Genomic DNA, 22705 nt, shown 5'->3' on the forward strand with positions numbered 1-22705 from the left:
ATTGGTTTATATTCATGGTTTAAATGACTGAGCACTAGACATGCTGAAGGTTCCCAGTATACTGTTCATTGATAGCTGGTTGCGTTCATCTTGGCCATACTTGTACAGGATTGTTTGTTACAATGTGTATGGCATGCATAGTCCTTGGCGAATGCATACCAGGTCTAATGTCAAGGAATGTGTAAAAAAACATATACTCCACCATCACGACCACCATTACAACCACAACCTCCGCCATCTCATACCCTCAAATGCTGGTAAAAATGGAAGTCATAAGAATAACACTAAAGACATGATCTGCCAACATTGACCTTTCCATTCATTTCATGTCATCAGGTGCTGATAGATTCATGGATGACATTGCTCGTATGATTGGATATCGTCCTTTCCCTTGGATGAAATGGTGCTGGTCTGTGTTCACGCCCTTCGTCTGTATGGTAAGATTACTTTGACATTTTTTTATGTTAGAACCTTTGGTAATGTTGCCATGTAATGGATTACACCTGTAACTCATGGCTAGTGGAACTACACCATATGTGCCACATCAGGAATTTTTATTTTAAAGGGGTCGTCCAGTTTAGAAAACCCATTTTAAAGAGGCTCTGTCACCAGATTTTGCAACCCCTATCTGCTATTGCAGCAGATCGGCGCTGCAATGTAGATTACAGTAACGTTTTTATTTTTAAAAAACGAGCATTTTTGGCCAAGTTATGGCCATTTTTGTATTTATGCAAATGAGGCTTGCAAAAGTCCAAGTGGGCGTGTTTAAAGTAAAAGTCCAAGTGGGTGTGTATTATGTGCGTACATCGGGGCGTTTTTACTACTTTTACTAGCTGGGCGTTCTGACGAGAAGTATCATCCACTTCTCTTCAGAACGCCCAGCTTCTGGCAGTGCAGACACACAGCGTGTTCTCGAGAGATCACGCTGTGACGTCACTCACTTCCTGCCCTAGGTCCTGCATCGTGTCGGACGAGCGAGGACACATCGGCACCAGAGGCTACAGTTGATTCTGCAGCAGCATCAGCGTTTGCAGGTAAGTAGCTACATCGACTTACCTGCAAACGCCGATGCTGCTGCAGAATCAACTGTAGCCTCTGGTGCCGATGTGTCCTCGCTCGTCCGACACGATGCAGGACCTGTGAGTGACGTCACAGCGTGATCTCTCGAGAACACGCTGTGTGTCTGTGCACTGCCAGAAGCTGGGCGTTCTGAAGAGAAGTGGATGATACTTCTCGTCAGAACGCCCAGCTAGTAAAAGTAGTAAAAACGCCCCGATGTACGCACATAATACACGCCCACTTGGACTTTTACTTTAAACACGCCCACTTGGACTTTTGCAAGCCTCATTTGCATAAATACAAAAATGGTCATAACTTGGCCAAAAATGCTCGTTTTTTAAAAATAAAAACGTTACTGTAATCTACATTGCAGCGCCGATCTGCTGCAATAGCAGATAGGCTTTGCAAAATCTGGTGACAGAGCCTCTTTAATACACCCTATTAGGGAATTTGGAATGAAAAAAAACTGGGGGAGTCCTCTGTTCAGGATCCTCATCTCTTGGCCAGAGTGGAGAGAGGTCACTAAAAGCGTCTTTTGCTCTGGAGGACTTGTCCTATTCTGCATTAGACAGACAACCCATTGATTTGAATGGGCACAATGTAATGCCTAATTTCCCCAGTGATGGCGCTGGATAGAAATATAACACTTACTGCTAGGTTTCCAAACAAAATACAGCTGATCGATGAGGGTCCCAGCAGAGGAACACGTTGTGATCTGCTTATTGTCAAAGGACCATTGTAACAAGTAGTGATTGTCCAAAGTGGAGGACCCCTTTCACCAACTCATGTCACCAAATATGTGTATTTAGCCATCAAGGAGGAAACAAATCAGGACCCACCACCGCTATGGACTTTGCTACACAATCTTCTTCCAATTTTACAGCCAGAGGTGCTTACTCTGTATCATACAGATAGCACTTTTAGGGACCAGTTCCTTCTCTAAATATAACATGTTACCTGCTAAATTTTTCAGGCTGGTTGAGAGTATTATGTCTTATCAGTCCAACAATTTGCCACACTACAACTGTGCATATCGATCAGTTCTTCAGCAACACTGGCTTTTATTATCTGTTAGGTGGGGGGTTAACCTCTGGGACCTTAACCTATTAAGGGGAGAATAACAGTCCCCTGACCTCTCTTCTTTAAGCCTTATAGCTACTACAGTTTTTATTAGGGTTCTGTGCAATAAAAAAGTGTGGACACCAATTACCAAGTTCTTTTTAATTACCTCCGTAATTGTGGATCCAAATACGGATCCATTCATTTCTATGGGCCACAGACACCTTCCCGTATATTTACGGGTAAGTGTCCGGGCCTTAGAAATGACCCACAAAAAATAGGACATGTCCTATTTTTTGATTTTGTGAACTGTTCTCCCATACTTTATAATGGGAGCACGGCTCGCAAATGCGGGTGACAGTCTGTGGCCGTCCGTGCCCGTAATCACTGACTCTGCACACGGCAATGGCCGTGTGCAGGGGTCTAAACCCATGTCTTGACGTGGTAATTTCTATAAGTGATCTCCAACATGTGATTTACCAGCTGTTGAGAAACTACAACTTCCAGCATGCCCTGATAGCTGCAGGCTGTCAGGTCATGCTGTTAGTTGTAGTTCGGCAACAGCTGGAAAGTCACAGGTTGGAGAATATTGATCTATGATGTCACCTGTTTCGCACCAGTTGTTCAGGTCCTGAACAAAGAAGCCTATCATAACCCACAGCTGTCTGAACAGAGAACAGGCCTACTAACTTTCATGAATGTTGTTATAAAACATGAACGAATTTGACCTCTTTTTCCTTAGGGTATGTGCACACACACTAATTACGTCCGTAATTGACGGACGTATTTCGGCCGCAAGTACCGGACCAAACACAGTGCAGGGAGCCGGGCTCCTAGCATCATAGTTATGTACGATGCAAGAAGTCCCTGCCTCGCTGCGGGACAACTGTCCCGTACTGTAATCATGTTTTCAGTACGGGACAGTAGTTCCACGGAGAGGCAGGGACTCCTAGCATCGTACATAACTATGATGCTAGGAGCCCGGCTCCCTGCACTGTGTTCGGTCCGGTACTTGCGGCCGAAATACGTTCGTCAATTACGGACGTAATTAGTGTGTGTGCACATACCCTTAAACTAAACTAAATATTGTTAGGCCTTTAGAGCAATAAGACATTTTTTCGAAGTGGTGAGCCGATTCCTAGACTTGTACGTCAATCTTTGTTTTCTTAAAGAACCTATACCTTTTAATCACTGACCTAATTTCTACTACACAGGCCATATTTATCTTCAACCTAGTGAACTACAAGCCTCTGACGTACAATAAGACCTATATATACCCGTGGTGGGGTGAAGCAATCGGCTGGTGCTTTGCTATGTCTTCTATGCTGTGTGTTCCTGTGACCTTCCTTTATAAAATCACCCGTGCCAAGGGAACACTGAAAGAAGTAAGTGCACTGGCTGCTACTTGAATTGAGATGTAACTTCTTAGCTGTATTTTCTCCGGGGTCGGACTGGACCACGAAAATAAAAAGGAGGATCCTTTAACGGGTCTGGGCTCCGACATGATAACAGGCCCTAGCCACAAGCGGGCCCAAGAGGTCTAGCGGAGTTTACAATGCAATTAAAGGGAACATGCACCTGTTCTATATAGCTGGATGATGGGCCCTCAGTCTTATCTCCTCTGGTGGGATCAAGGTAGTCCACGCCAACTTTGGTTCCATCTACTGCATTTATGAGCAGCATTTGGGGTGTGTGGAGAACAGGATACTTTCAGCAAAGTAGGTTAAAGACTGATCACCAGAGGAAAGGAAAACTTTGGCTGAACTCACAATGAAGTCTGTGCTTACATATTATATTTTAACTCTGGCCCGTTTCATTGTAGGCTTTAGATCCACCCACCTCTATCTAAGAATAAGTTTAGTTTCTCTGAACATCTACAGTAGATGGAAATGTAGCGGATGAATGTAGTTCTTCAATGGATCTCTGATAGGGAGTCACCTATGATCACTATTTTATCTCAAATGTCTTCAATTCAACAGCAATCTTCTCCCAAAAAGACTCCTTTCATCTCATTCCTATGTTCTCAAATTAAATAAATTTACCAGAGATGCTTACAGATATGTAGAACGATCTACACCCCCACAATGTATCTAACAACCTTGTTGATATTCATTGACAGCGTTGGCATCGTCTGACTGAACCCGTCTGGGGAGCTCATCATTTAGAGTACATGGCACCTGATCCAGATGTCAAGAGCTTGACCAGCCTGAGCCCTGTGTCGGATAATAAGGTCATCATCTTTGAGAGTGTTATGTGAAATGAGCGTATACCACCTGCGATCCTCTGAGGTTTTACTCCTGTCCTTATCTCCATCTTCGGTCAATGATCCACTATGACAAAAATAGACACTAATGTCCAACTCCTAATGCAAACATCTCCACCTTATGCTGAATCATCAAGACGTGAAAGTATTGTCCCACTCCATTAGCATTGGTGGTGGTGGAAGAAATGTGAAGAATTTGCAACTAGGCTGGGTCTACTCGCTCCTAGATATGGCCTGTTTCAAGAAAGATCTGGAAATGTACACAATGAACTTCTGTTAATTCAACCCCATCAATTTGTATTATGGGATACTGACAAAGTTTTGGCAATGAAGTGGCTTTCTGATGTTTCTAAGTAGCATGAGATGCCCAATAAGTGGACAGGTTGTTGAGATTTGGTTGTCCCCCTTTCTAGCCAAAAAATAAAATATCCTTGTTCCGGTTTCTAACCAATTTTAACGAACAAGTTGGTAAGACACCATCCAAGTGACTACCTTCTCTGGCCGGGAGGCAGGGGCGGACATGCCATATGTGCAAATTCACAGGGGACCAGTAGGTAAGGGGCCCACTATCACCTGAAAATCAGCTTCCTACTATATATTAAATTGCATGAAAGGGACTGAGCTAATGAATATCACGGCTCAAATTGCTGGTAGATTTAGACATAAAGGGAGTGCTCTATGATGAGATGTTGGAGAGCAGACGGCCCATATACTGTTTTTTCTCAGGGGCCATCTGTTGTCTTCTGTATGTCCGCCTCTGCCAGTCTCTAGGAACCTTCTAAATACTATATCTAATTTTATATACCAGTACTCCAAGCATGAGTTAATGGTGAATCTCACCAACCTGTGTCACTAAAACTTTCCATAATGATTTGCTATAGGTAGCCATGTTAAGGGATTTGTAAAAGTCTAGGAGAATCTAAGTGGAAATATATGCCAAAAGCAGATTACATAGAACAGATACCATTGAGTAACGCCAGATTTTCTATGTAAGGGGTTTTGCCAGATGCTTTTGGGATATCAAAATAAATCCCTGTCTTCCGTTACTACCAGGAGCACTCCTCCCGAAATATCCATCAAAAAACCTAGCAGGACAGGCACCCACAATGCGCTGACGCTTGCCAATGTAAGTAATACTTGTGTTTGGAAGGATTACCGTGACTGTATCATTGGTTGTTGCCAGCAATCAACGCAATGTTAGATGGCGAGCTAACAGGATTAACCCCTTAAGTCATCAGCTTTACATCACATATGTACCCTCAGAAGGAAAACGGGCCAGGTCATTTCACTAGGTGCAATGGTAAAACGTATATGCATCACTGCAGACGGCAGCAAATGCTGTATTTGCACTTTTTTCTTTTTATCAGTATATTTGTACATGCATGTTGTATGTACAGGTGACCCCTGAGGATACCACCGGTATTAACGGACTTGTAAAAACACTAAATCGCTGCTCATTTTAGTATCCGTCCCTGCTGAGAAGGGAGATCTCTGCTGCTATAGGCACTGCTGTGGCCGGTGTCCATTTTGTGCCTAGACACAGTGAAACCTATGCATCAACCAATGCAATCATCATCATGAAGCTTCAGAATATATATCTATCTATCTATATATAGATAGATATATATATATATATTTTTTATTTACAAAAGCCAGGGGGTGTTGAAGCAATGTGGGCCAAAACTGCATCAAAGGCCAGTTGGGTCTGAACGGGAACATAGATTGAAAACTTAATACATCCCATTAACACAAGCCCACATTTCTTCTGTACATTTCCCATTGTCATGATATATTTAAGGTAATACGTCCATTATCCTCCTGACAGTCACAAAAATGATAATAATAATATGTATATGATGCACGCCAGCAGCATACTTGTCAACTGTCCTGCGAACCTGACAGAAAATGGTCGCACGACTATGGGATTGAAAGGTTGGTAAGTATGCAGCAGGGCACTGTATGGTATGATGCATCATGGGAAATCTTTCCAATTTACAATCTTCATATAAATACTTGAATTATATCATTTAATCTGATATTTACAGATTAAATGCAAAACTACTCATCAATATCAGTGAATAATGGACAGAAATGATATGTGCTTCCCATCCCAGCATCCTTAGCAGCAGAATTAGTATGCTCAAGAGCTTTTTTTTTAAAGAAAAAAAAAAGATGCAAATTTCTAATTTTGTTATAAATATTTTTGTGCGGCATAAATTAAAATGTAATTTTTATTTTTTGGGTGATAAAACATGTATAGAGATAATGTCTTTATGAAGAAAGTATAAAAAGTGCTATTTTTGTGAAAAGGGAGAAAGAATTATGGTGACATTTTGTGATATGGCTTCTGATATGCTTCTTAGCCATGAGCATGTAAAGGGAGATTTGGTATTTAATGGGGATGAAAAAGTCCCTGTCTCAAATAGGACTTATTTTTACATAAGATGCAATGGGCCTCATGTATTGCCCATAGCAACCAATCAGAGCTCGGCTTTAATTTCTTAAGTTGCTTTGGCTAAATTAAAGCTGAACTATGATTGGCTGCTATCAGCAACAAGTTCAGTTTTGATAAACAAGGCCCGCTGTGCCAGCATGATTGGTTATTTTATTAGGCATCCTTGGGTCTTTATATGTTCAGGGACTAGATTATTTTCAATGGAGGTTATGTTGCCCCTAGCAACCAATCAGATGCCAGCTTGCATGTGCTACATTGCTTGTTAAGAGATAAAAGCTGTATTCTGATTGGTTGCTATGAGCTACTGCTCTTCTCTTTGTCTGCACTACTTTTAAAAGATAAGGCTAGCTGTGGTGATCAATGCAACCAATCAGAGTCCCAGGTCTTATTTTGCAAATGAAAGCAGGCATGTGATTGGTTGCAGTGATGAACACTCATATTTTTTACCTCAGCACATGTCTTGTAGAAAGCTCAAGTAGTCAAATAACCTTTATTAGCGGAATTCTAACAGACAGAGGCGTAACTTGAAGCTCCTGGGCCCTAATGTAAAATCTGTAACAGGCCCCCCACCTATCACGTGCCATTTATAATACTGGTGTCTTCTTATGTGGAAGAGGGCCTTTGGACCTCCTCTGGAACCAAGGTCCACCTTAAATTGCTACCTCTGCATTCCCCATAGCTACACTCCTGCTGACAGACATGTTAAAGAAATCACATGGGAGAATACATTTATTATCACAGCATAAAGAAAGTTTTACGGAAAAAAGCACAAATAATAAAACAATGAGATAAACATATACCAAATAAAAATGTGAATTCATGTTATTGTATTTCTATGTACTGACATAATTTATACATTTTATTTCATGTATCAACACCTCTGAGAGGCAGCCATTTTTACTGAATAAATGGAGTACGTAAAGGGGTTGTCTTTAGACAATATAGATTGCCATCATAGGCTAGAGGAGGAGATGCTGAGCTCGAAAATATATAGGTATTAGATTTGGTGTTTTCATGTAAAAACCTGTGTCCAGCTAGCATTGAAACAAACAGAGAGCCTGTGAACCCTGCTACCCCTGCCACCTTAGAGAGAAAGCCTGTGGGTCCTGCTACCCCTGCTACCTTAGAGAGAAAGCCTGTGGGTCCTGCTCCCCCTGCCACCTCATAGAGAGCCTGTGGGTCCTGCTCCACCTGCCACCTCATAGAGAGAGCCTGTGGGTCCTGCTCCACCTCCCACCTCATAGAGAGAGCCTGTGGGTCCTGCTCCACCTGCCACCTCATAGAGAGAGCTTGTGGGTCCTGCTCCACCTGCCACCTCATAGAGAGAGCTTGTGGGTCCTGCTCCACCTGCCACCTCATAGAGAGAGCCTGTGGGTCCTGCTCCACCTGCCACCTCATAGAGAGAGCTTGTGGGTCCTGCTCCACCTGCCACCTCATAGAGAGAGCCTGTGGGTCCTGCTCCACCTGCCGCCTCATAGAGAGAGCCTGTGGGTCCTGCTCCCCCTGCCATCTCATAGAGAGAGCCAGTGGGTCCTGCTCCACCTGCCACCTCAAAGAGAGAGCCTGTGGGTCCTGCTCCACCTGCCACCTCATAGAGAGAGCTTGTGGTTCCTGCTCCACCTGCCGCCTCATAGAGAAAGCCTGTGGGTCCTGCTCCACCTGCCGCCTCATAGAGCCTGTGGGTCCTGCTCCACCTGCCACCTCATAGAGAGAGCTTGTGGGTCCTGCTCCACCTGTCACCTCATAGAGAAAGCCTGTGGGTCCTGCTCCACCTGCCACCTCATAGAGAAAGCCTGTGGGTCCTGCTCCACCTGCCGCCTCATAGAGAGAGCCTGTGGGTCCTGCTCCACCTGCCGCCTCATAGAGAGAGCCTGTGGGTCCTGCTCCACCTGCCACCTCAAAGAGAGAGCCTGTGGGTCCTGCTCCACCTGCCACCTCATAGAGAGAGCTTGTGGGTCCTGCTCCACCTGCCACCTCATAGAGAAAGCCTGTAAGTCCTGCTTTCCCGGCCCATGCTCAGTGATTGACAACTCTCTTTGTATATAAACTCATACAGGAAAAGCTGTCATTAACTGCGCGTGGGTGGGGGAAGCAGGACTCACAGGCTTTCTCTATGAGTCCTGGCAGCATTTATATAGCTTTTTACATGAAAATACTGAATCAAGCCATCGAAAACTATATATCCCCGTGCTCACGTGTCCCCCTGTATACTATGTTGTCCTCAGATACGAGACATTATGATCCGCTTTAAATCTTTGGACAAAAAATTGTTCAATCTATGACCAGCTTTACAACCAGTTTTCTACTTATAACCAGACGAACAAACCTTTAGAATTATCCATTTATAGTTATCCAGAATACCTCACTGCACTCCGAACAAAATGGCTACTATTTAAGCATAGTGAATATTGTGTTTTTATACAACCACAACACACACTGATTGTTGCTATTAAGGCCTCATGCACACGACCATTGTCGTTGATCGGGACACAAACTACGGATCCTAGTGTCCGTATTTGGGTCTGTAATGCCTCCGAGTTGCTTCTGCAACCGTTCCTTATGTCCGTATATATGGCCATGTTGTTTCCATGTGTCATCCGTATTTCTCAGTCCGCACCAATAGGGAGTAGCTCAGTTTGCTAGCCGCAAAAAATGTGGATAGTGCACTGAAGAAAAACATGGTCGTGGGCATAAACTCTTCAACACTTTGTGTAGTCAAAGCCTCACGGCAGAGTAGGATCCTCTCGCATATCCTATAGAGGACTCACTTGGCACCATTGGTGTCAAAACTGGCCTGTTCTTTGCTAAGTAAATACATAGAATCTCTCCTATCCAAACTCGAATATTTCAAGCGCTTTCTACTTGTGCTGACTGTGCCAATATGTTTCAGGGTATACATAAAGCATAATGTGGAGGCAGACATTGTGAAATAATGAGTATTTAGAAGGAATGTGCAGACTAGTGAGTCTTGGAAAGAGTTCTTATCTACTTTCCGTAGGTAATGATTGCTATGGGTAATGTTGACTTAGTGACTGGTTAATCTTTTCATTGATCTCTTCTGTGAATATTTTGCTTGTCAGTTAACTTTTTTTATTACCTGACGTCCATTGTGTTTTAGTTTATGAATAAAGGCCCTTTTACACCGGCCGATAGGCGGCCGATGCAGTGAGCGCCGACCAACGAGACCTTGTTGATCGGCGCTCGTTTGCTCCTGTCACACAGAGCTATGGATGGGGACGAGCGGTCGTTACTCCGATCGCTTGACCCCATCCATTATTATCATATCGGCAGCACGACTCCCTGTTTACACAAGGGGATGTGCTGCCGACAACGATAATATTTTACATTTTTAAAACGATACAACCAGCAGATAATCGAGCATTTGCTCATTCTTCTGCTGATCGTTCCCCTGTTTACACAAGACAATTATCGTCAATGAGCGTTATATTAAGGCTCTTCTGCACGATAATCGTCCAGTGTAAAACCCCCTTAACTGTCAACAAATCCATTCTGTATTATTCTGTAATATTTTAGCTTTAACATTTTATGGCAACTACCTCTCAATGGAGGGTTGGCTGTGAAAGTTGGGGTCACTTCTCAGGGTTCTCTTGAACCGACAGACAAGTCCTATCCAACTTCTAGGGCAATTCGTTGACAAGGCTTCTATGAAAGCCATTAAAGAGAACCTTTCACCTGCCCATACATGTGCAGCTGAGTGCAGCATATAATGGGGAGGGCTTCACAAACCCTGGGCACTTTACATTTGTTTCCTAGCCTCCTCCGTTATTTATATATTTGTGTAGTTATATTTGGCGCCCGATATTTAAATAACCCCTGAACTGTCAATGGGGCGTGTAATTGGCAAGGGGGCGTGTAACATCGGTGTGACACTGTTCAATCAGCTACAGACAGTGCCACAGAAAGAGCTGGAGAGAGGAGAGCGCATGCGCGCGCGCCGCGCACGCTCCCACTCACTCTTCAGCTCTCGGCAGACAAGAATGACAAGACTGTGTAATCTCTTGTGTGAGTTCACAGTCTTGTCCTTGTCTGCCGAGAGCTTAAGAGTGGGTGAGAGCGTCCGCGCGCGCATGCGCTCTCCTCTCTCCAGCTCTTGCTCATGGGCCCCAGGGTTTGTGCAGCCCTGCCTATTACATGCTGCACTCAGCTGCCCATGTATGGGCAGGTGAAAGGTTCTCTTTAAGGAATTCTCCACTCCTTCCTTAAAATCTGTCACTTGATCATTGCTGTTCTGGTCATGAGCTCGAGCGGCTGTCATGTGAGTTGGAGCAGCTGTCATCTGTCTGAGAACCTCAGTCCTAAGCTGGCAGTTAGTTTACTACTGTCATATGGTAGGCCACAAACAGCTTATCCATGATGTCCAAAACAGAAGGTGGCATCACTGAGTTTTTGGAAAAAATGTGGAATCTTCCCTTTACCCATCTTCTCTAGTTATTGATCAAATAATCCTACACAGAAGGAGCTATATTTTTATGAATTCACCATGTTCTTAAGACTTTATGCACCTTGTATAATATTATTGTAAATATTATTTGTGTTAAATTTGCTTGTTTGAAATCCATTTTTCTGTAATTTGTTATTTTTTTCTGTTCACCCTTTACCTATCTTGAGCCTAAGCATTGGACACATTAGCGTCCTTGTACATCTTTTTTATTCACCAGCAACGCATGGGACAAGCCAGATAAGACTGAATTATAGAAATGAAGCCATTGCACGTCCTTGAAATCTACACAACACTCAGGCACTATCAATGGGAACTTTTTACCTGGCGTCCACATCAGTATTGTGAACTGTTGGGTTTTGAGGACTTGATGAGTCTTAGGTATTTTGGCTAGGTATCAATGCCTCCATGTTTAGAAGTGCATTACTGTGTAATGCTATTAAAAGATGGGTTCAAAAGAGCTTGGTGGCACTGTGTGGGCAGAGTAGTGCTTCTAGGTTCCATTCAATAATTGTTTGAGTATAATTTCACCCAGCTGAACCATAGTTATAGTTGTTTTTTTAGGATGTCTATGTGTGATTGTTAGCTATGGCACCATTGTGTTAATATATTTGTTTGATGTAGATTATGTAACATCAGAAACTACCAAGAAGTTACCAAGCTTCTTTGACTATTATGGTTTTAATTAAGGTATCGAGGTAATGCCAGAAAAGATCTAGCTCTAGTTTTGAGACTGAAGGACATACACAGTTGGGAATAAGCAACAAGAAAGCCATAGCAACCAATCTTCAACGGACTCTTCTTGTGATGGTTAATTCTGGTTTTATGGCCACTTTGAGTAGAACTTCCTACAATTGAGTAGCCCATTGCTACCTACATGGGCTTAATTGATGTCAAATGGATCATCTATGGGTATCGTCTTCTTCTGAGCCATATTCATGTCATTATCTGACAATTTATTGGGATTGTCCTCGAGGTTAGTCTTTCTATGGTCAATGTAGGTTAAACCACACCAGTTGAGGCTGTTTTATGATTGGTTGATACAGATTACCACATATTTGCACAGTTAATGTGTGACAACCCCCCCCCCCCCCCCCCAAGCCAACTAAACAACAAGCTATTTCATACAAAGGAATATTGATGACATTCACAAATGTTTTTTCAAAAGTTTCCATGGTTCAAGACGTTTCACATTGAATTTCTATTTGCATTTTAGTCACTGCATATCCAATATGTATTTTAGCTCAAGAGTCAACTTTGACCATAACAGTATACCAGACTAAAACCATATTACATGAGCTTTTTGTTTGGCTTTTTCCTTTAGTGGTTCTGAATACACACTACTAGTATCGTCAGCAGAACAACAGTTGAGAACCTCTTCTCGAAACCATTTCAATTCTAGATTATACTCCCGGCATACTTACCATTGTGAATGTTATCTGTATCCCCTTTAAAAATACTAAAATTGTATTATAAGTGTGGTGGTCCTCCATAAGAAATGACTATAGAAGCCAAGCCTACAGAGTTAACAGTAATTTGTAGAATAGATACCGTCTTGTCTCGATAGATTCCTTGCGTTCTGTGATTTTTCGATATGGTCAGTCTCCATTTAGAGTGTAGGCTTCCATTAAGAGAGCGTTCACCCAGCTTCTCCCATTGTGATTAGGTAATAGTAATAGGAAATAATGTGGTAAACTTGTTTCTGTCAGCTGAGGCCTAGTTTTAGTAAGCTCTGCTAAGCCATACAGTCAACTATAGCCCATGGATATGCATTTGTGGGTTGTAAGGTGCCTTAGACCTTAGTCCATAGACATGACCCTAATTGTATAATTAACTGCCCTTTACTTGTACCGTCTGTCCGGATAGACAGGTCAAGCCCTGCATCCCCTTCCCCCACACACACACTGAGCCAATTACTGTAATGTTCCATTGGACGTCCCAATAAACGTGATCTCAGTCTTCCTGTAGGAGCTTTGTAACATACCTCTGTAATATACCGCGAAGGAGCTCCATGCTTTTGCACTGTGATTGTCTGCTAAGTATATTCACTGAATATGCCAATAATCAAATTAAAAGATGTGATTTTTTTTTGGTGAAAAAAATGTGTTTCGTGTCTTATTTTACGGTTGTCCACATAATTTTGTCTCTTAAGATGTTTGAAAATCCTAAGGGTACGAAGACATCATCTAAAGCCAGAAAACAATGGAAAATGCATCTCCTGAAATTAGAATGCACTGAAAAAATGTTTGGTCCAATATGGTGCTGCTCAGCTCTTTCCGTTGGAAAATCCAGCACGGCACCTTTATGAGGGGCGCACACTGAATTGTTGATATATGTTTTGGGCCTCATATAGATGAGGGTCCCAGGAGGGGAACCATAGCCACAATTCAATTGGGTAAAATTTTGCAAAGTTTTCAGTTGATTATGTTAAAGCTCGATTAGATTTTTGACTTGTCTTCCTTTTTGACAATAGTCTCTCTAGCTGTTGAGCATACTGGGAGTTGTAGTTCAGTACCACTGGAGAGACACAGGTTAGGGACCACCGCTTTATGGTATACTTCAAAGTTCGAGAGGCTGATGGGGCACAGCGTTCTAATGAGTGTTGTGGCCCCTTTGATCTACTGATCGGTGGTGGTTGTCAAAGTGCATGGACCCCCTGCGATGACCATTTCTGTTTCCTTTCACTGAAATAAAGAGGCCATGGTTACTGATACAAGTTGACAGCATGATGCAGACAATATTATATAGGGGAGGGTTTCTGTTTCCAAAAATATCCCAAACTATATCTATGACAGGTCAGAAGTTCTTAGACAATGGAGGGTCACTTTAACTCAAGACCCCATCACTAGACCAGAACTGCTATCCAAACAATACTAATAGCCCAGAATTTTCCTTTTCTATGAACCTATACAATTTTTGTTCAGATGACCCCACTGCACCAGCTGAGAAATATGTATTCTTCTGATCACAAGACTTGAACTCTCCAAAGAGCACAAGACAGAAATAGTGTTGTGAGTCAGATGTGAGTGTACACGTGGTCCGGTAAAGGATACCAAACAGTAACTTAAGCTTAGACAGGATCATAGGTGTTAAATTTGGTTTATCATTTCCAGGAAAACTTTACTGCCCGGGAATTGTATATGTGTATCAAGTGTAAGTTACCATACCTGGACAAGACACCATAACCACGGGATACATAGTATCTAGTGACATTATTTAAATCCAATTATTTCCCTTAATACGAAGAAGAACATACAGAGTGTTTGCAGATACTGGCACCATGGGCATACAATGTGCTGCAGCTGTTCACTACTATAGGATGGAAACATAGAGTTGTATTGCATCTAACAGACATAAGAGGTGGTATAGTCACACCATTCAAGGTAACAGAACAGGCTGAAGTGGCAGATCTTAAAGTTCCTGGGCACCAAAACAAAATCTGTGCCCAAGCCTTAAACCTTTATACCTACTCTACTGGAACATTTGGGAGACTCCTAAAGAAAAGAGCCAAACGGGAAGAATAGGCCTTATTCCTGAATTGCCCCGGTGATGCCATTGGTGATTCTGTAAGGGCAGCAGGGACAGGCGTTTGTCCCTGCTGCCTACACAATAGAAAATATGCAACTGATCAGGCAGCAGGAACAATCCCTGCTGCCATTGCTGTACCACCAGTGGCGTCATGACAGCGACTGACCATTTACCTGCCCCAGATAAGAGAAATGCTACTATGGCAGACACTGGCTGGCACTATTATATGTTTCTGGGGATCAACAGCCCTGTGCACTTGTCAGGTAGGGGAGCATTCAGCATACAAAGCGAGACAAAAACCAATATAAAATCCTTATGTTTTGGTACCATACCCCTGCCTTTTTGCATAGCTTCAATCCGGGTATTCCGTCGGATTGCTGGCGATGTAGAGGTCAGAGAGGTGATCTGTTCCATATTTTCTGGAGCTGTTCACTGGTACAACAGTATTGGTTGGAAGTTAAGAACTTGGCATTGGCGGTGTTGCAGCAGGATATTCCCTTAGACCCTCTTCATTACCTCCTAAATGTTCCCCCTAGGTCTTTGGGGAAATCACCAGCTCGACTCTTTCGACACTTTCTCACAGCCACTAAGACGTTGATAGCGTGGAAATGGAGACAGACAACCCCTCCCTCCCACATCGACTTAGTAACTAGAATTAGGGAAATACGTACAATGGAGCATATGACGGCCTCTATTGACAATGAACTGGACAGGTTCAAAGTGGTGTGGGACCCGTGGGACAAGTATTGGATACAGGGAACTCAAGATTAGGTGGTAGGTGGAGCTCCGACTATCCCCCCCCCTCACCCCCTTAAACCCCTGTGTTTTTTCCCAGATGTTTTGTCTGTCTATTGAAAGTTACTGTCTTACTATGTGAATTGCATGGCCCTTCATGCTGCTCTAAGTTATATGTATATTTTTGAAAAATGTTCAATAAAAACACAGTTGAAACCAAAGCGAGACAGACTCAAGGTTGGTCTTTTTTCTCTCTCCAGGTTTGCTGAGTGGACGGGCTTTACGTGGTGTGACGTAAAAGCTATGCTGTGTGCTCTGAGCCAATCAGATGTCTTGCCCGTGCTAACCCTCATGGTGTAACATTGAGCGACAAGCTGCAGCTGCATACCCCTCTTCCATTTACTTTTTTCAGTAGACATTTGTTAGGGACCGAAGAGGTTTGTGAACATTTCAGAGAGCCTGCAGGTAGAGAGAGCTGAAATACAGGCCGCTGGTATGTGGGAGAAACAAAATTACAACGTTTTATATATTCTAAAGTGCTACTATTTATGCAAAACAATGACAGTAACTACGTTTTAATGCATTGTGTAGAAGGTAACAAGCAGTTCCATTAACCACCTCCTAAGAAAGACAAAAAGTGGGATCAGCTCAGTGCTCAAGTTGGCTGGTCCCTGCTCTCAAAGAAGACTATCAGATCAAGAGTTGGTACCTGGTTCTACTATTAGATTTCACATTGAACTATGGACCCTAACTGTTGATACCACAATTCATATGGGGTTATGGGAGGTGTGTTTGTATGTACATAGTCTGAGCCAACGAATGTATGATTGCAACGAGCCAATACACAGTAGATGTTAAAGGAACAATCCAGCACAGTGTTATGCCTAGTGCAGGGCCTGAGGGGGCGGTGCTTGCTACAAAGAACACCGGAGAATCCCTGTGTCATGCCACGCCCCTCAGGCCCTGCACTAGGCATAACACTGTGTATAATTATAATAGTGTATGTGTTCCTTTAAGCAGTGTGGTGGGCTTTTTGTCACCATAGGACCAAACGTAGATGAAACTATTATTAGGTACTCTGTCTTTGCATACTAAAATACATCAAGTCCCTTGATCAATCACCCTTCAATGAGTAATTGTCCCATTAATGAGTTCCGTGACTCTCGTTCATAATGCCGATTCAGCCTCTCCGATTCTTACACAAGGACAAGCAGACATTGACCCACATGACACATGTGCAATATGGCCGACATGGTTATAGGAACATAAACCAGTACATACTGTATTCCTGGAAAATTATTATTAGTTCACACTAAATGTGATTTCTCTATAACAAATACTACTCAGAATGAAACCGGAAGTGTTTTCATCTCTCTCCCCAATGAGTGGACGTGCAGAACTCCTCGATCAGTCAGTTCTGCAGAATAGGTGGCACCTTCATCACAAACTCACAATACAATCGACATTGTGGAGCCAAACCAGATAACCTGCCATTAAACCCACAGAACAGATGGAGAGGACTTTGGGGGTTACTCAGTGATTACTCACAACTATTGGCAGCCGTAGACATTTTCAAAACTGGAAAGATTAAGGGACAAGGTCTTCAGCTGTTCCTGAATTATCTTGGTCTATCACATAGCGGATATGGTTATGTAAAATGTCATTACCCCCCCACCCCCAAACTATTGGCCACTGTTGTGAGTTTTTACTATAGTTTTGGCATTCGTGAACCAGCAAGATCAGTATGAACTGTAGCAATGGCAGGCTTGAAGACCCCGAAAAACATCTGCAAGGCGAAAAACAAAAGAGTTCTAACGTAACGAAGGCAATGAGTATTTATTCAGTGAATTACATACTTAAAGGACAGGTCTTATTATGCCGACTGACCAAGTAATACGTAGACAGTAGGGTCCTGCAGCCTCACTATTAGACAATCCCGTTCCTTTCAGCTACAGAAAATAAGTGGGCATATTTGCCAGTGGCCTGGGTGCATTTATAGTGGATGTGGCATAATCTCATCATAAGGACAGAGTAAAGACCCTTTTACACGGGCCAATTATCGGGCAAATGAGCGTTCACAGTACGCTCATTCCCAATAATTTCACTGTGTAAACAGTTCAACGATTAGCCGATGAACGAGCAAACGCTCTTTCATTAGGTGATCGTATCGCTTTAAATAGCCAAAATATTATCATTGTTGGCAGCCCATCTCCCTGTGTAAACAGGGAGACGCGCTGCCGACATGATAGAAATGTATGGTGACAAGTGATCAGAGTAATGACCGCTCATCCCCATCCATAGCTCCTTGTGAAAGGAGCAATCGAGCGCCGATCAACGAGCTTTCTCGTTGATCAGCACTTGTTTTTATGGCCCGCATAATTTCAGCTTTACACAGTGTCACTCAAAGGACTCTGGACATGCAGCTTGTTCTATATTTGGCCTATGCAGCTTCCTGTGAAGAAAGGCAAAGCTTTCTTCATAGAGATCAATAATAGATTAGTCGTTTTAGATCTGCTTGTGATGACCTAGACAAGTCCAAAGACACGTATTGTCTTTCATATAAAACTTTTGGGCTCTGGAGTTAGTGTGAAATTCCTAAAAAAGTAATAATAATGATAGCAAAATAACAATAATGATAAAAGAAACAAAACATAAAACAGGGCGCCCTATTCCAAGGATAAAAATGAGGCCCCTTTCAGCTGCTGATTGACACCATTCATTAAAAAGTGTGGAAACCACATCCCTGTGCAGGTTCTCACCACCCATTAAAATGAGAACAAGACAAACCTCGCTGCCAATTTATTCGGATCGAATTGAATCGGCCAGCCAATTCGATCTAATTGGACTTGAAACTAATTTTTGAAAATTTGGGAGCTCTGTAAAAATGTATAAAGGGGAGCAGCGGGATTTTGAGCTCTGTCTCAGCTAGATCTTTAGGTCTAGGTGTATTTTTATATCTGTAAGTATCTACATTAAGGCCTTGTTCCCACAGTGTAGATTTGCTACAGATTTTGCATGTATTTTTTAAACCAAAACCAGTAACGGAACCTGAACAGAAGAAATATATAACGGAAGGCCTTAAAGGGTCTGCTCTCCTGGATTCAATTCTGGTTTTGGCTTAAAAAATGCATGCAAAATCCGCAGTAAATCTGCACCGTGTGAACAAGGCCTAAAAAGCTCAATAATCTACCAGGATTCTCAGAGCCATTGATGATTTCTAAATAAATATACTTTCACACAAACACACAATATCTATATAGAGTTGAAGTCATATGATGTCAATTAGCCTATCAGAAGCTTCTAAAGTCATGACATGGTTTTCTACGATTTTACGAGCTATTTAAATGCGCAGTCAACTTGGTATATTTCTGAGCCAAATGGAATGTGAAAGAAATAAAAGCTTAAATAAATCATTGTCTGTAGTATTATTGTGACATATCACATTCTTGAAATGTAGCAGTGATCCTAACTTACCTAAGAGCGGGAATGTGCGCCAGGACTAGATGACAGAAATGGTGAAAAACTGGTTTTTATTGAATGTGGCTAAGGTGTATGCACAGTGCGTGTGTGTATATACATACATACACACACACACACACTATATGGACAAAAGTATTGGGACACCTACAGATGGTACCTACAGGAACTTTTATGATATCCCATTCTAAATCCATAGGCATTAACATGGTGTCCCCCCCTCCTAATGTTTCGGCGTAAATTTTTAAATCTGTTAGGTGAATGTATTTATTTCCTATTATTGTGCTTCATTCGATGAATGTTAGATGTAGGATTTCATATTCTTACAATATTTTTTATTATGTAATGTCTGTCATATGACTACATTCCACTGTGCTTAAATCAGGATGTGTACGTGATAGGGACCAGTTAGTTAGTTTCACCCCTCTGTATGGGTAGCCCCCCCACTCAAAGTCACAAGTCACAGGAATGGATTATGCAAGGGAAAAGTCAGCTGTCGTGGTCATGTCATACAGTCCCTCCAGTCCAGCAATGGCATCCTGCAGCCTCCCGTGTAATGCCGCAGAACCTTATTAATTGTATAGGCAAGCAGACCGCACTAAATCCAAGTACTCTACGTGATGGGCTCATAGGGGTCACTATGCAAGTTAAAAAAATAAATAAATATCAAACATTTGTAACATATAGGTTTAGAAATAAATCATATATTTTATACATAAGGTTTATAAATAAATAATATATAATCCAATCGTATATAATTTTTTCTATATATATTATTTATAACATAAATCAATGGAATTTTCCCATTAACATGTATGTAAGGCAGTGTATTTAATGTAAATTTGCCGCATGCTGATGTGATATTTATACTGTATAGAGATGTATTCCGCTATAGAGGCACCACTCGTTTTTCCACATACCGCTGCCCACTTTACTAGTTATCCCATACAGTAGGAGATGGGGCACATGAGTGGCAGAAATACATGACTACTGGGTTCAATTACACACAAGTATTGTTTGTATGATGTAACCATGGAGACACATCGGCATGTTCTGTGTATACAGCTCCTATGCAGACCTATGTACAAAGTTGTTCTGGTGCAAAAAATAGTTGCAAAAGTCTGCATACACTTTAATCTTTGTATACATTTTCACCGTATTTAGATTGTGTAAGTGAATAGAAAGATTACAGGGGCATAACTAGAGAGCGGAGCCCCATGCCACACTATAACTAGACCTCCCCTCAGCATAGGCCCCTAAATCGCACCCCAGTTCACACATAAAAAAAAAAAAAAGGCATTTACTCACCGCCCCTGGCTGGTCTTCAGGGTCCAACCCGGATCCCCTCTGGCCGCCAGATCAGACCCTGTGTTTGTGCCACAGTGCATAGAAGGTTCTACGCCGGGCTGTGTCAGGATGTCGTATGCGCCATGGCAAGGGCCTTGTGTGCTGGGGCCTGATGTGGCAACCTGTGGGGATCAGGGGCAGGCCCCCTGCCCCTTTGAGCTTGGTTGCCCCCTCTGCGACCACAATTATTTTGCCAATGATGGACAAATATTCAGCCTCTGAATGTAATCAATCGTCCTCCTCACATATCTGAGCTTTTGTTGCAATTCATCAACCTTGACAATCCTCTGTGAGCTTAGCAGTAACCGCACATATCTATTCTATAACAACTCAAGGCCGATTGTACCTACATTCATACATTCCAACAGCATAAAAGTAGCAGTAAGTGACGATAGGTTTTCAGTCTCTGAATGTAACCAGGGAGGTGTTTATTCCCTGACAGCAGACAGAGGTTTTGAAACGGTGAGGAGGTAAAAACCCAAAGTACATTTGAAAGTCGCAGAACTGTTACGTAAACAATGAATAAACTTTTATCACTAAACTATTTATTTTGGACATGACGATAACTCTGCTTTACCTGCAGCCCTATGAAGAACCATACAGGATTGGGACAATGGGTGGGGGGTGTTGGTCGCCATCTAGGGCAACATTTATAAAGAAATAAATAAGAAGAATGCTCTGCATTAAAAAATTTCTGTACAACCAATTGGACATACAAACCAATATTGTAGGTTCTGGTGTGACAGGCGCCCCCTATAGAGGGTACAGGGCGAGTGTTAAGCCGGTAGTTTGATTAGTACACGAGAAATGAGGGATGGGGCCAGGAGAGGAGCTGCAGGGGCTAACAGATCCTGCTATAGATACACAGAATAGCATTGATAACAGCAGATGGGGGTGGAGGGAAATGGGGAATATACATATTAGAAATAAAACTCTAGGGATTGGTCGGGAAGGGGGGGGGGGGATTAAAAGATTGATAGTCCCTGAACTTGAACAGTTGGATAGACCGAGCGTGGGGGAGGGGAACATCCTGAAACCCCTGCTTTGGGCACAAAGGGAGCTTGTCCTGCCCCGGACCCCTGATAACATCTTATTACGATGAGGGATTCCTGAACATTAGACATTTTGCTTAGAATGTGAGACAGATGGTGCTTTGTATGTAATAATGTAGACACGGCTGTCATACAGAATTTAGGAACCCACAGCGTTATTTTCAGTGTATGTAAAAGCATTTCCTAGAACATGCTCTATTGATAGATGCCAGTAGCTGCGGACTGTAGTTATATGGTGTCTGGAGTTACAATCCGCACTACTGCCACAGTCACCCTCCTCCAGATGTCACCCGGAATAGATTACACCTTCTATGCACCATTATATAGCACCCATATCCACCATGTGACCTAGGAATGATGGGTGCGGGGAGCATGGGGTCCTGGATCAAAGGCTCGAACGTATGGCTATTTTTGACTGGAGAACCCAGGCTGAATTATAGCAATGGCAAAATGCCACCGTCACGCTGCTTCCACCTTGGTCGAAACCTAGATCATGTTAATGCCAACATTATTTGAGCTCTAAGTAGCCCTAAATAATACCCCGGCAGGTAAGTTCCTATTACTATGACATTGAAAGGCACTATTAGGCCGGATTTACATGAGCGCTGCGCATCCCGGACGTGAAAAAGGGAGTATTTCACGTCTGAGCTGCGCTGCGGGATGCGATGTCACGCATCCCCCATAGATGAGAGTCTATGGAGGGATGCATGAAGTGTGAAAAAAAAATAGGACATGTCCTATTTTCTCACAGACCCTTCACACAGTCCGTTGACACATCGTCCGTGAACGGCCTCATTGAATTATATAGGTCCGTGGGACGGTTGTCGTTTAACACATTTGTGAAAGAAGGCCTTATGTAAGCCTCTATAGCAGTATTATGTGGGCACTATACGGTACTGCTATTTGGTAGTGTTTATGGGGCAGTATTGTGTAAGCCTCTATAGCAGTATTATGTGGGCACTATATGGTACTGCTATTTGGTAGTGTTTATCGGGCAGAATTAGGCAGTACTACTTTACATTTTCCTCCTACCAAAATGTAGGGGACACCTACATTTGCTCAGGGGGTTTCAACAGACCTTATTTCGGGAGGACCACTGCCTATAACAAATAGGTCTAAGGCCTTGTTCACCAACGGCCATTGAAGCTAATGCAAGGACTGCAGGCAAAAAAACGCCACGAAAAATACTGGGAAATGAGTGCCACAGGTTTTTGCTGCCTCCCCTTGACTTCAATGAGAGGTTGGGGACGGAACCGCAGCAAGAAAGGACA

At 42.7% G+C, this 22705-nt stretch overlaps 1 protein-coding gene across 1 annotated transcript in view; it reads left to right on the forward strand.

The window, feature by feature from the left end:
• SLC6A8 (solute carrier family 6 member 8) overlaps positions 1–8884 on the forward strand; it is a 51248-nt gene extending 42364 nt beyond the window's left edge. Inside the window, exons 11-13 of the mRNA XM_075835364.1 lie at positions 337–437; positions 3333–3503; positions 4238–8884. Coding sequence (XP_075691479.1) covers positions 337–437; positions 3333–3503; positions 4238–4375 — 410 coding nt within the window. The 3' untranslated portion in view covers positions 4376–8884. The remainder of the gene's footprint in view (positions 1–336; positions 438–3332; positions 3504–4237) is intronic.
• Positions 8885–22705: the final 13821 nt, after the last annotated feature.

The sequence above is a fragment of the Rhinoderma darwinii genome, chromosome 8, assembly GCF_050947455.1.
Source record: "Rhinoderma darwinii isolate aRhiDar2 chromosome 8, aRhiDar2.hap1, whole genome shotgun sequence".
NCBI classification, from domain to species: Eukaryota; Metazoa; Chordata; class Amphibia; order Anura; family Rhinodermatidae; genus Rhinoderma; species Rhinoderma darwinii.